Source organism: Ovis canadensis, chromosome 3 (assembly GCF_042477335.2).
Source record: "Ovis canadensis isolate MfBH-ARS-UI-01 breed Bighorn chromosome 3, ARS-UI_OviCan_v2, whole genome shotgun sequence".
NCBI lineage: Eukaryota > Metazoa > Chordata > Mammalia > Artiodactyla > Bovidae > Ovis > Ovis canadensis.
In genome coordinates, this window is record NC_091247.1 from 221,622,093 (window position 1) to 221,636,638 (window position 14,546).

Below are 14,546 nucleotides of genomic sequence, written 5' to 3' on the forward strand. Positions count from 1 at the left end.
CAACAAAGGTGACCAGTGCCTGCCATGGGCCACCAAGATGTGTAAGCAGGCCTGCCCTCCAGAAGCTTGGAGCCTTCCAGGGAAATAAGAGTAACATGCAGATGAAGTCTGCCCTGATGATGCCGGGATGAGGAAGAACATCCTGGGCGTGCTCACTCTGTGCCGGGTCTTACATGCGCTGCTTAGACATCCCTCATAGAGTCACAGGGTGTCTACCACTGAATCCACTCAACACCTCTGCCAGGCGGGTACAGACACCTCCATCCTCCAGATGAGGAAGTCAAGTCTGGCAGGGTTGATGTGAGTTGCCCAGGGCACAGTCAGTAGCCAGGGCTATATTTTCCCCTCTCACTGTGTCCAGATGTCACATGGAGGCATGGGAATGAGAGGTGCCGGAGCGCAGAGGAAGCAGTTTTTATTCTGGACTCAGAGGGGGACCTGCCCTGGCCTGGGTGGTCACCTGACCCCTGCCGCATGGGCAGCCAACCTGGGGCTCACCGACATGGCCAAGTGCAGCGGGGTGTTGCCGTGCTCGCCTCGGGCATCAGCGTTGGCCCCATGGGTCAGCAGCACCATGACACAGTCGAAGCGGTTGCGCATGACGGCCACGTGCAGGGCTGTGTTCCCTGCGGAGCTGGTGCCGTTCACGTCGCAACCCCGTTTCAGCAGCAGGCGGGCCATCTATGGAGAGAAGAGTCCCAGCCCCGGTCAGCTGGGCGGCTGGAGCGGCTGTGGCCTGTGGCACCTGATGGCACCTGGGCACAGCCACGTCCTCGGGCCTCTGGAAAGCTCCAGCAGCAGGAAGAGCCCAGGTGGCAGGAAGCCCCAGACCTTGCCTTCCACACCCCTCGGGAACTAGGGGACCAAAGACTGAAGACATGGTGACTTGAAAGGGGCTTCTGGGTCCTTTCCTGGAGCTCACAGGACCCCATCCTTCCCTGCAACGGTTCCTCTGTGCCCTGCCCCAGGGCTGCCCTGCTCACTATGACCCTGCCTGGGACCCTGCAGAGGTGTGACTCCCTCTCTCGGTGCCTTGGCAACGCGCACCCCTGCTCACCGACAGTCCTGTGGGGCCTGGTCTCTGGAACCTGACAGACCTGAGCCCAAAGCTCAGCCTTCTTCCTTCATCCCCACTGTCTAAGCTGGGAAAGGCCACTGCACCCCTCTGCACCTCAGCTTCCTCTGCTGTGAAAATGGGGGTGCGAGTTCCCACCTCACAGAGTGAACAAAAGCCCTACAGGAGGGCCTGGCTTGGTGTCTAGCTCCCGGCATGAAGGTGCCCACAGTGGCTGGCAGGCTCCTTCCTCCTGGCACGTCGCATTTGCAAGCAGGCCATGACCTTTGAGGGCACCCAGTGCACTGCTGGGCTGTGCTTCCTGGAGATGAGAGATCAGAGGCCTCCATCCTCTCAGGGGGTCAGAGTCTGGCTCAGGGACAGGCCTCAGAGGAGATGCTCGGCCAGGCTCTCTGAAGAAGTTAGAGGCACTGCCATCACCACCACCATCCACCATCTTTGATTTGCAAGGTACTTGACAATTTATGAAGAAATCTTCTCATGCACTGCTTTGCTGACTTCATGACACCTCCAAAGGCAGGCCATGGACTCCCAGTTCACACATGAGGAGACCACGGAGGGGATACTGCCACCATGCAAGGCCAGGATGTCACCTCTCCTTAGGCTTACCCGCCTGGTGGGCCCACTGCAAGATCAATCCCCTGAGTGTCATCCTCAGAGGCCTCTCAGGAACCCCTTCCTGTTGGCAGCCAAGGAACCAACCTTGGGACCCTCAACCCTGCCCACCCAGCTCATCCTTAGACCCTGCCTACCTCTGCATTCTTGGCCCAGTGGAGGGGGCTGGCTCCATAGCGGGGGTCTTTGCTGTGAATCTGGCTGCTGTCCATGCTGACAATCATTTCAGCACACCTGGGGAGAGAGAAGCCATGTGGGAATAAGAAGGCTGGCGGGGGCAACCTGATGTTGAAAGAGGTCATGACTTCATCAACTGGTGAGGGAAAGCTCCTGCAAACAGAGTTGCAACAAAACCAACCAGCATGCATGTTGTGGCATTTCAATGGTATCCTGAGTCCCTCAAGGCATATATCAGGCCCCCTCCTCCAGGAAGCCTTCCTTGATGACTTCAGTCAGCAATGATCTCTCTCATTGGTGCTGGCTGCAGTGTTAGACAGGCTTGAGGTTAAGCCCCAGCTTCCTGCTGGTGACCTCTGGAAAGTGGCCCAGCCTGTCTGCAACATGGGAATGGTCCTAACAGGATGGGATGAGGAATAAAGGAGGATAAAAGGGTAAAAGATATTCCAGCACCTGGGCCTGGGCCTGGCACACGGCGGCTCTCCATCCTCCCCCCGCCTCCCTGGTGTTTCAAGCAGGGACTGCACCCTGTAGGAGGCGGTAGGCAGGTGGTTAAGAGTACAGCTTTCCACTCCTAGACTCATCGGCAGAAGAACTGAAAACAGGGGCTTCAGTAGACACATGCCACTGCTGACCGCAGCACTATTCCCAATGGCAAAAAGGTGGAAACAGCCTAAGTCCCCACGGACAGACGAATGGCTAAGCAGAATGTGGGACAGATTAATACTATGGAGGACTACTCTGCCTGAAAAAGGAGGGGCGTTTTGATACCTGCGATGACACTAATGAAGCTTGAAAACATTAGGCAAAGTGGAACTGGAGCTTCACAGACCCAGCTCTCTACGAAGCTCAGCTGAGTTGATGCCAACAGCAGAGGGGCCTCCAGATTAGGGCTGGGATGGAATCAGTCCCAGTAACCCTAACACTTGTGATTCTCAGAGTGCAACTGCTGGGGCTGCCATGTGGTGGCAGAGGGATGTGCCTCCTGGGGGTCCTAGAGGCGTATGGCTGCGTGCAAGGCACACTGAGGGATGAGACAACTGGTTGTCTTATGTGCAACAATCCACGCTGGAGGCTTGGGATGTAGCTGCGGGTGTCAGAGGAGGAAGCAACCTGGACAGTGTCTTGGAAGTAACCTAGAACAAGCAGGTTCCTGGGGCCAGTAGGGTGGCTAAAGTCAAGCTGGAGTGGGGCTGCCATGCCAGCCCTTGGGTATGGGAGAGCAGCACCCGTCACATGTGCCCATTTGGATCAGCAACTTGGTAACCTGGTGACTAAGGGGAGGGTGTTAGGGTTGTCTCCAACCATCTGGTCAGGTCTTTCTGAAAGTACTAGTTTGTCTTGGCTGTGCAAGTTGAGAATCAAGGAAAGGAGGGTTTGCTGAGCTTGGACCAGACCTTCGAGGGGACAGCAAGGCCCTTCAGAGGCCAGCAAGGTGGGTGCAAACCCCAGAGGAAGGAAGACTCTGAAGGAGAATGAGAGTGCCTGCCTTCCACCCGAGGGGGGCCTCTCCCCGTTCTTTCTCAATGCTTATCTAGCACTGAGGTAGATGGAAGGTACTGGAAGGTACTGTGTGACTCCTGTGTACCCTTGTCTTGGACTTTCTCTCATCCATCTCTGTAAGGCCAGTGCTTAGCACAGTGCCTGGGACTGACTCATTCACTCGTTCATTCATTCCAGACACTGTACCTTCTTGGTAAGATTTTGAAACAGTCATCTCTCTTACCCCACCCCACCCCCCAACATGCACCCCCCACCACACACACACACACACCAACCATGGAGAATTCTCTTGAGACTGGGCTCTCTAGGGCTGGGGAGAAAGGAATGAATGAATGGTGTAGGGATTCCGCCGGCAGCTAAGACGCCATGTGTCCAGTGCAAGGGGCACAGGTTCAATCCCTGGTCGGGGAACTAAGGTCCTACAAGCCACATGGCACAATCATAAATAAATAAAACAGCTAAATTCTTTAAAAAAAAAAAAAGAGTGGTCCAGAGCTACCCAAGACAAGGGCCTGGCACCTGGGTCTCAGCCATGCCACCAGCCAGGAAGGAAGGATGCATGAGGCGGATGAGATCTGGGGCCACTATGCCAAACGTTCCTAGGCTTCCAGCTGGGAGCAGAAGCCGTAGCGCCCTGTAGTCGTGAAGGTGCTGTTCAGATCAGACTGAAGGGCTTGGATGGAAGAGGATCCATCCACCCTCCTTCAGGGCAGGGGGGCCTCCTACACTGGGGCATCCCCTGGAGAGCAGGAAAGGGGAACCCCCTGAAAAGTTTAAGATTGTTTTTCTCCAGTTTGGTAGAGGGAGGTACCTGTTCAGAAATTCAGGTGCATCACTGAACAACTGTGGAAGTCCTATTCCTGCAAGGTGGAGCTGCTGGACTGAGATTCACACACTCCCACCACTCCCCATTTATCAGATAGTCATACTTTCTTTGTGCCAGGGCAGCCCTTGGCACACGGCTCTGACACACATCTAAGGAGAGGGGGCCGCTGCTCGCCTGGGTGGGAGAACTGGCCGTGCAGACAAGAGGCCCAGTGGACCGTGCAGGGCAGGGCAGGGTCTTACCCTTTTTGGGAGAACTTCATGGCCGTGTGGATGGGGTAGCCGCCGGGTCCCATGATGTTGCAGCGAGCGTTGCACAACAGCAGCACACGGACCATCTCCTGCTTCCCCAGCTGGCAGGCCAGGTGCAGCGGGGTCAGCCCCTGGTTGTTCACCTGGTTCAGGCCACTGGACGCGTTCTTCCCTAGGAGCTGACGGCAAGACCGTGGGGTAGGCAGGAGAGTCAAACACAGCGAGGCCCCCAACCCGTCCCTCCCCTAACACCCACCACCGTGGCCGTCCCTCTCTGGGGCTTCAGGGGAAGGGAAGAACCCTGTGAGACTCGGTGAGAACTCAGCCAAGAACTTTGAGAGAAGCAACAGAGAAAGGAGGCTCCAGGGGCAGGAAGAAGCTGGCTGTGCCGGTGTTGGCTGAGGCGCTGGTCTGGCCCGACTGTGGCATGCATGAAAATTTTCTCAATCAGGAAACTTAAAAGCAGGTTGTATCTGGATGGGCACTAGGGGTCTGGGTGGGAGTAAAAGACTTGCTTTTCACTGCATATCCTTCTATCCTGCCTGAATATCGTTTTGCTCTGTGTAGGTATGATTTCTTTAAAAGAAAACAAAACAAGATAGCAGTATTCGTAAGACAACTGCAAGGCTTTTATTTCCTTGGTTGTGGCTGAAAGTTGTCTGCCTGAGGTTAATTATGACCCCTGTGGACCCTTGTGATTGGCTGGGTCTGAGAACAGGCTGGGGACCCAGCAGGGAAGCTGAGGTGCTGGCATCCAGGCCTGACTCAAGGGCAGTTCTGCCGCTCACAGCTCTGTGGTCCTCCCTGGGCACATTTCTTAACTTCAATGAACCTCGGTCTCCTTGGTGAGGAGAGGACAAGAGCCCCCATCCACAGAGAATTAACTAGAACACATATAACACTGAGTACAGGGCCAGATACAAGGCCAGCAATGAAGGACGGGCACTGATAAGAGTGTGTCCCACCCTCTGCTTGGAGCCCGGCTCCACGTGGCACTGTGCTGGGCCCACAGTGGGGTCCCTAAGGGTGAAGTTCAACAGTGGGTGAAGAATTCCCTTCCCTCTGAGCACTAATCATAAGACAGGAATCCACATTTTCTGGAATAATGTGGTTCCATTCTAATGCCAAGGGCAGAGAGAAGGATATAACTTTGGAAGAATCTTCTAATTCTGGGCAATAAAACATAGCCCAGTAGTCTGTCTCTTCTCTCTGATATAGCAGGTAGCTTTTTCGTCACTTGATCTACTCGCCCACAACTTTTATTTTTTATTTTTCTGCACAGCTAATCAAAACTTTAACAGAAGGAGTCTCTCTGGCACAAATGCCTACAGCAGCCTGAAGGAGTTTTATTTGCTTGAGTTCCTGTAAAAAGCTAAGCCCCAGGTCCTGCTGGAGCATAGGCACCTCGAGGCAGGAGCTGAAATGCATTCACCCAGCCCAGGGGTCAGGCCTATGGCGGGTGTTTGGGATAAACTGATGGGCGGGTCTGGACTTCGAGATCAGTTTGCTGGGCTGGAGGACTTTCCCTGGGTCATTGGACCAAAGGGGTCAAGAATGTGTCTCCGTGACAAGCTTGTAGAGGAAAGGTAGGGTGTGGGGTAGACCCACCACAGAGGAGCTCAGGCCTCAAGGATCAAGGTGGGAGCAGTGACACCTGAGCCCAGGGTCCCCAAGACAGCCGTGGGCCCCATAAGGTGGCCAGCGCCAGTCGCCCTGTCCCCACACCTGCTCACCTGCAGCACTTGGGAATTGTCACTCTGGACCGCGTAGTGGAACGCGGTCTCTCCGCTGTTGTCGGTGGCGTCCATGTTGGCGCGGCAGTGCTGCACAAGCTCCGCCAGGACCTCGGTGTCGCCCTTGCGGCAGGCCAGGTGCAGAGGCGTGCAGCCCTCCTCATTCTCCTTGTTATTTGCGCAGCTGCAGGGGAGGGAGGGCTGGGGCATGAGGGGTGTGGCGCCAAGTGGGTGGGGTGCTGAGGAAGCCAAGGGCACACTCAAAGGAGGTGGGCGAGGAGTCCAAGAGCGTGCATGCCCTGCTCGAGCTGTCTGGTTCAAACCCAGGGCTGAGTCACTGAGTTATTGTATCAGATGTCATTTTCTCCTCCATTTTTAGTTCCGTGTGCACACCTGTATGAGGGATGTGCCCGAAAGCCACCTCAGCCTGAAGTGAGCAGTGGGGTGGCGTAGAAAGAATCACAGAAGGCAGAAATCTCACCAACCTTGGGCAATTCACTTAAGCTTTTTCTAGGCATCAAAAACCTTATCTACAAAACTGTAAAAAAATAAAACCTGCCAGGCCTGCTGTAGGAAACGGATAGAACTATTATGAGATGAAACACCATGATGTCCGGGAACAGGCTGGTTAAGCTGTAAAGGACAGTGAAGGGTTTTGAGCTTTGGGGCTGGGAGCGGAAGCAAGCTGTCTGAGGCGGAAAACTGGAGGCATGGCCACCTCAGGGCAGGATGGCGAGCTGGAGTCCGCTGGCTGGCACGGGGCCCTCACCAGGGCTACCCACTGACACGTGTTGGCCGAATGGAGGTATGAACGAAAGTGTTGCAGCTTTAGAAGGGCAACCAGGCCTCTGGAAGGAGACACCAAGGAACTGGAGCCTCGTCAGCTGAGTGACCTTACAAGACACATAACCCCCGAACCCAAAACAATAAAGTAAATGGTAATGGGATCATACTTATCAATAATTACCTTAAACGTAAATGGGTTGAACGCCCCAACCAAAAGACAAAGACTGGCTGAATGGATACAAAAACAAGACCCCTCTATATGCTGCTTACAAGAGACCCACCTCAAAACAAGGGACACATACAGACTGAAAGTGAAGGGCTGGAAAAAGATATACCACGCAAATAGAGACCAAAAGAAAGCAGGAGTGACAATACTCATACCCAATAAAATAGACTTTAAAACAAAGGCTGTGAAAAGAGACAAAGAAGGCCACTACATAATGATCAAAGGAACAATCCAAGAAGAAGATATAACAATTATAAATATATATGCACCCACTATAGGAGCACCGCAATATGTAAGACAAATGCTAACAAGTATGAAAGGGGAAATCAACAATAACACAATAATAGTGGGAGACTTTAATACCCCACTCACACCTATGGACAGATCAACTAAACAGAAAATTAACAAAGAAACGCAAACTTTAAATGATACATTAGATCAGTTAGACCTAATTGATATCTATAGGACATTTCACCCCAAAACAATGAATTTCACCTTTTTCTCAAGTGCTCATGGAACCTTCTCCAGGATAGATCACATCCTGGGCCATAAATCTAAACTTGAAAAATTCAAAAAAATCGAAATCATTCCAAGCATCTTTTCTGACCATAATGCATTAAGATTAGATCTCAATTACAGGAGAAAAACTATTAAAAATTCCAACATATGGAGGATGAACAACACACTTCTGAATAACCAACAAATCACAGAAGAAATCAAAAAAGAAATCAAAATATGCATAGAAACTAATGAAAATGAAAACACAACAACCCAAAACCTGTGGGACACTATAAAAGCAGTGCTAAGAGGAAAGTTCATAGCAATACAGGCATACCTCAAGAAACAAGAAAAAAGTCAAATAAATAACCTAACTCTACAACTAAAGCAACTAGAAAAGGAAGAGTTAGAGAACCCCAGAGTTAGTAGAAGGAAAGAAATCTTAAAAATTAGGGCAGAAATAAATGCAAAAGAAACAAAAGAGACCATAGCAAAAATCAACAAAGCCAAAAGCTGGTTCTTTGAAAGGATAAATAAAATTGACAAACCATTAGCCAGACTCATCAAGAAGCAAAGAGAGAAAAATCAAATCAATAAAATTAGAAATGAAAATGGAGAGATCACAACAGACAACACAGAAATACAAAGGATCATAAGAGACTACTATCAGCAGTTGTATGCCAATAAAATGGACAACGTGGAAGAAATGGACAAATTCTTAGAAAAGTACAATTTTCCAAAACTGAACCAGGAAGAAATAGAAAATCTTAACAGACCCATCACAAGCACGGAAATTGAAACTGTAATCAGAAATCTTCCAGCAAACAAAAGCCCAGGTCCAGACGGCTTCACAGCTGAATTCTACCAAAAATTTCGAGAAGAGCTAACACCTATCCTCCTCAAACTCTTCCAGAAAATTGCAGAGGAAGGTAAACTTCCAAACTCATTCTATGAGGCCACCATCACCCTAATACCAAAACCTGACAAAGATGTCACAAAAAAACTACAGGCCAATATCACTGATGAACATAGATGCAAAAATCCTCAACAAAATTCTAGCAATCAGAATCCAACAACACATTAAAAAGATCATACACCATGACCAAGTGGGCTTTATCCCAGGGATGCAAGGATTCTTCAATATCCGCAAATCAATCAATGTAATTCACCACATTAACAAATTGAAAAATAAAAACCATATGATTATCTCAATAGATGCAGAGAAGGCCTTTGACAAAATTCAACATCCATTTATGATAAAAACTCTCCAGAAAGCAGGAATAGAAGGAACATACCTCAACATAATAAAAGCTATCTATGACAAACCCACAGCAAACATTATCCTCAATGGTGAAAAATTGAAAGCATTTCCCCTAAAGTCAGGAACAAGACAAGGGTGTCCACTTTCACCGCTACTATTCAACATAGTTCTGGAAGTTTTGGCCACAGCAATCAGAGCAGAAAAAGAAATAAAAGGAATCCAAATTGGAAAAGAAGAAGTAAAACTCTCACTGTTTGCAGATGACATGATCCTCTACATGGAAAACCCTAAAGACTCCACCAGAAAATTACTAGAGCTAATCAATGAATATAGTAAAGTTGCAGGATATAAAATCAACATACAGAAATCCCTTGCATTCCTATACACAAATAATGAGAAAGTAGAAAAAGAAATTAAGGAAACAATTCCATTCACCATTGCAACGAAAAGAATAAAATACTTAGGAATATATCTACCTAAAGAAACTAAAGACCTGTATATAGAAAACTATAAAACACTGATGAAAGAAATCAAAGAGGACACTAATAGATGGAGAAATATACCATGTTCATGGATCGGAAGAATCAATATAGTGAAAATGAGTATACTACCCAAAGCAATTTACAAATTCAATGCAATCCCTATCAAGCTACCAGCCACATTTTTCACAGAACTAGAACAAATAATTTCAGGATTTGTATGGAAATACAAAAAACCTCGAATAGCCAAAGCAATCTTGAGAAAGAAGAATGGAACTGGAGGAATCAACTTGCCTGACTTCAGGCTCTACTACAAAGCCACAGTCATCAAGACAGTATGGTACTGGCACAAAGACAGACATATAGATCAATGGAACAAAATAGAAAGCCCAGAGATAAATCCACACACATATGGACACCTTATCTTTGACAAAGGAGGCAAGAATATACAATGGAATAAAGACAATCTCTTTAACAAGTGGTGCTGGGAAAACTGGTCAACCACTTGTAAAAGAATGAAACTAGATCACTTTCTAACACCGCACACAAAAATAAACTCAAAATGGATTAAAGATCTAAATGTAAGATCAGAAACTATAAAACCCCTAGAGGAGAACATAGGCAAAACACTCTCAGACATAAATCACAGCAGGATCCTCTATGATCCACCTCCCAGAATTCTGGAAATAAAAGCAAAAATAAACAAATGGGATCTAATTAAAATTAAAAGCTTCTGCACAACAAAGGAAAATATAAGCAAGGTGAAAAGACAGCCTTCTGAATGGGAGAAAATAATAGCAAATGAAGCAACTGACAAACAACTAATCTCAAAAATATACAAGCAACTTATGCAGCTCAATTCCAGAAAAATAAACGACCCAATCAAAAAATGGGCCAAAGAACTAAATAGACATTTCTCCAAAGAAGACATACGGATGGCTAACAAACACATGAAAAGATGCTCAACATCACTCATTATTAGAGAAATGCAAATCAAAACCACAATGAGGTACCACTTCACACCAGTCAGAATGGCTGCAATCCAAAAATCTGCAAGCAATAAATGCTGGAGAGGGTGTGGAGAAAAGGGAACCCTCCTACACTGTTGGTGGGAATGCAAACTAGTACAGCCACTATGGAGAACAGTGTGGAGATTCCTTAAAAAATTGCAAATAGAACTACCTTATGACCCAGCAATCCCACTTCTGGGCATACACACCGAGGAAACCAGAATTGAAAGAGACACATGTACCCCAATGTTCATCGCAGCACTGTTTATAATAGCCAGGACATGGAAACAACCTAGATGTCCATCAGCGGATGAATGGATAAGAAAGCTGTGGTACATATACACAATGGAGTATTACTCAGCCGTTAAAAAGAATTCATTTGAATCAGTTCTGATGAGATGGATGAAACTGGAGCCGATTATACAGAGTGAAGTAAGCCAGAAAGAAAAACACCAATAAGTATACTAACAGATATATATGGAATTTAGGAAGATGGCAATGACGACCCTGTATGCAAGACAGGGAAAGAGACACAGATGTGTATAATGGACTTTTGGACTCAGAGGAAGAGGGAGAGGGTGGGATGATTCGGGAGAATGACATTCTAACATGTATACTATCATGTAAGAATTGAATCGCCAGTCTATGTCTGACGTAGGATGCAGCATGCTTGGGGCTGGTGCATGGGGATGACCCAGAGAGATGTTATGGGGAGGGAGGTGGGAGGGGGGGTTCATGTTTGGGAACGCATGTAAGAATTAAAGATTAAAAAAATAATAATAAAGTATTTGAGAAACAGTCAAAAAAAAAAAAAAAAGACACATAACCTCTCACTGGAGTGACACTACCTCATGGGCATGTCGAGAGGATTCAAGTTCATGGGGTGTCGAAAACAGCAACCAGGGACCTGGCACCTGGTAGCCACTCCAGAAACATTACAGTGCTCTCTCTGACTTCAGTGAGCATTCCTCCGCTCCAACCCAGAGGCAGTGCTGCCCCCCTTTTAAGTCAAACGTTCTGGGTCACCTCTGATGCTATGGAGGGGAACTGAGGCAGGACTCAGAACTCCCCATCCCCACTCCCAGTGTCTCCAGGGTCCTGCCTTCCCGCCCCACCTGGTCAGGTCCCCAGCCCACCTGATGATGCGGCTGTGATGGAAGCACTCTCGGATGCCCAACTCCACGGCCAGGTGGGCCACCGACCAGCTGGGGTGGCTGCGGATAAGGTCGGTCAGCTGCTGCAGGACCTCAGCTTGCAGGATGTGGGTGGAGCTCTCGTAGAAGGGTGGCAGCTGGGAAGAATACTGCTGGAAGTTCACCAGGGCGTCAGCCTCTATCTCCAGCTGGAAGAGTCTGAGGAGCCAGGGCAGAGGAGGAAGACGTGAAAATGAGCCAGGAGAGGCCCTCAGCCCATGCCCTTGGTGGAATCTGAGGACTTGCGTCCCCTCCAACAGGCCCCTGCCTGCTTCCAGGTGTGGACTGACCTGCTCCAGCTGGACTCTCCTTCCTCCCACACACACCCTTACATGGAGGTGGTGCTTCTTTTTTATCTGAAAAGATTTCCTGTCTTTTCTTTCTTTTTTTAAAAAAATAACATCACACATATTTCCACAAGCACTGCTGCATATCCACGGCCCAGCATGTAATCAAAACTCACCAGGCACATGAGGAGATAAGAAAATATGAAAGAAAACCAACAGCAACAATATACAACAGAAACAGATCTATAAATAGGGGTGGGGTGGGGCTGCAAACCCTGAAGCTATCTGACACAGACAAAATAACTGTAATAATATTCAAGAGGGCAAAACAGACAATTTCGGCAAATCACCTTAAACTATCAAAAACAAGAACCAACCAAGTGGAAATGGAAGAACTGACAAATACAATAGCCCAAATTAAGAGCCCAGTGGCTAGGTAGAAGAGCAGATTGGACAACGCTGAAGAGAGAATTAGTGAAAAGGAAGACAGGTCAGAAGAGAGTAAACAGAATAAAGCATGGAGAGATAAATCTTGGAAAATACAGTTAAATAGATAAAAGACATAGAAACCCCATGGCCAGAGGAGCCTGGCAGGCTACAATCTGTGGGGTCACAAAGTCAGACATGACTGAGCGACTAAGCACAGAGGATAGATAATGAAAAGGTCTAGCACACAGATGGGTGGAGCCACAAAAATGGGATAGAAAGAGAATTATGTAAGACCTTTCTGGTGGTACGGTGGATAAGAATCTGCCTGTCAATGCAGGGGACATGGGCCCAGTCCCTGGTCGGAGAGGATTCTTCATGCTGCGGAGCAGCTACGCCTATGTGCCACAATTACCGAGCCTGCGCTCTGGAGCCCGTGAGCTGCAACTGCTGAGCCTCTGTGCCGCGACTTCTGGAGCCCATGCACTAGAACCTGTGCCTCACAAGAGAAGCCGCCACAGTGAGAAGCCCACTCGCCACAACCAGACAGTGGCAGCCGCCCTCTGCAATGAGAGAGACCCAGTGCAACCAAAACCAAAACTAGTCAACCAACTTTTCAAAAAAGAAAGAGAACTGTACAGAAACCACACTTGAAGAGTTCATTATTCCATCAATTTAAAATATCCTATATATATATAGGATATAAAATATCCTATATCCTAAATTATTAATCTACCCCCCTCACCAAATCCACACTCACACTCCACCCTGAGCCACTGAGCAGTGTCTTTATTCTTTAATCTTCCCTGGTGGCTCAGATGGTAAAGGATCTGCCAGCAATGCAGGAGACCCAATTTTGATCCCTGGGTCAGGAAGATCCCCTGGAGAAGGGAATGGCTACCCACACCAGTATTCTTGCCTGGAGAATTCCATGGACAGAGGAGCCTGGTGTGCTACAGCCCATGGGACTGCAAGAAGTCAGACACAACTGAGCAACTTTCTTTCACTTTTTACCCTTTAAATTGGCTTTGTAACTGCTTTACAAAGACAGTATGATGGAAGTTATGCTATCCTAGTTTCTAGGCTTTCAGAGACTGGAAGCCTCTATCTCTTTTTTCTTGGTACTCAATCATCACACTGCAGGGAAGCTGAAGCACCTATGGGGATGACTCAGCCCTGGAACCTTAACCCTGAATGAACTCCCAGTCAACAGCCAGCACCAACTTGCCAGTTGTCACTCATCTTAGAACTGGATCACGCAGTCAAGTCACCCCATGTAATGCCATGTATTGAGTTGGCCAAAAAGTTCATTTGGGTTCAAACGTACTTTTTGGCCAACCCAATAGAATCAAACTGAGACTTTCCCACTAAGGTGTGCTCAACTCACAGATGTGTGGGCTAAATAACAATGGCACCCCACTCCAGTACTCTTGCCTGGAAAATCCCATGGGCAGAGGAGCCTGGTAGGCTGCAGTCCATGGGGTCGTGAAGAGTCGGACACGACTGAGCGACTGAACTGGACTGAACTGAACTGAAGACCCCTTTATTGTTCTGGAAGATGTCAAAGTACCAATTATAGTTCTGTAAGGTCAAGGATCATCGAAAAAGCAAGAGAGTTCCAAAAACACATCTATTTCTGCTTTATTGACTATGCCAAAGCCTTTGGCTATGTGGATCACAATAAACTGTGGAAAATTATGAAACAGATGGGAATACCAGACCACCTGACCTGCCTCTTGAGAAATCTGTATGTAGGTTAGGAAGCAACAGTTAGAACTGGACATGGAACAACAGATTGCCACATAGGAAAAGGAATACATCAAGGCTGTATATTGTCACCATGCTTATTTAACGTATATGCAGAGCATATCATGAGAAATGCTGGGCTGGATAAAGCACAACCTGGAATCAAGATTGCTGGGAGAAATATCAGTAACCTCAGATATACAGATGACACTACCCTTATGGCAGAAAGTGAAGAACTAAAGAGCCTCTTGATGAAAGTGAAAGAGGAGAGTGAAAAGGTTGGCTTAAAGCTCAACATTCAGAAAACTAAGATTATGGCATCCGGTTCCATTACTTCATGGCAAATAGATGGAGAAACAGTGGAAACAGGGGCAGACTTTATTTTTGGGGGCTCCAAAATCACTGCAGATGGTGACTGCAGCCATGAAATCAAATGACGTTTACTCCTTGGAAG

General features: G+C 48.0%; 1 protein-coding gene across 11 annotated transcripts in view; it reads right to left on the bottom strand.

Annotated features, from left to right (window-relative positions):
• Nucleotides 1–14,546, bottom strand: part of PLA2G6 (phospholipase A2 group VI) — a 60,643-nt gene that overhangs the window by 24,892 nt on the left and 21,205 nt on the right. For all 11 annotated transcript variants that reach the window (XR_011255339.1, XR_011255335.1, XR_011255337.1 and 8 more), the window contains exons 3-7: nucleotides 11,577–11,792; nucleotides 6,181–6,364; nucleotides 4,439–4,626; nucleotides 1,828–1,924; nucleotides 499–681 (exon numbers count right to left, since the gene is read on the bottom strand). Coding sequence is in view for 6 of the 11 variants with exons in the window: in XM_069581630.1 (XP_069437731.1) it covers nucleotides 499–681; nucleotides 1,828–1,924; nucleotides 4,439–4,626; nucleotides 6,181–6,364; nucleotides 11,577–11,792 (868 nt within the window). In the remaining 5 variants the exon portion in view is untranslated. The remainder of the gene's footprint in view (nucleotides 1–498; nucleotides 682–1,827; nucleotides 1,925–4,438; nucleotides 4,627–6,180; nucleotides 6,365–11,576; nucleotides 11,793–14,546) is intronic.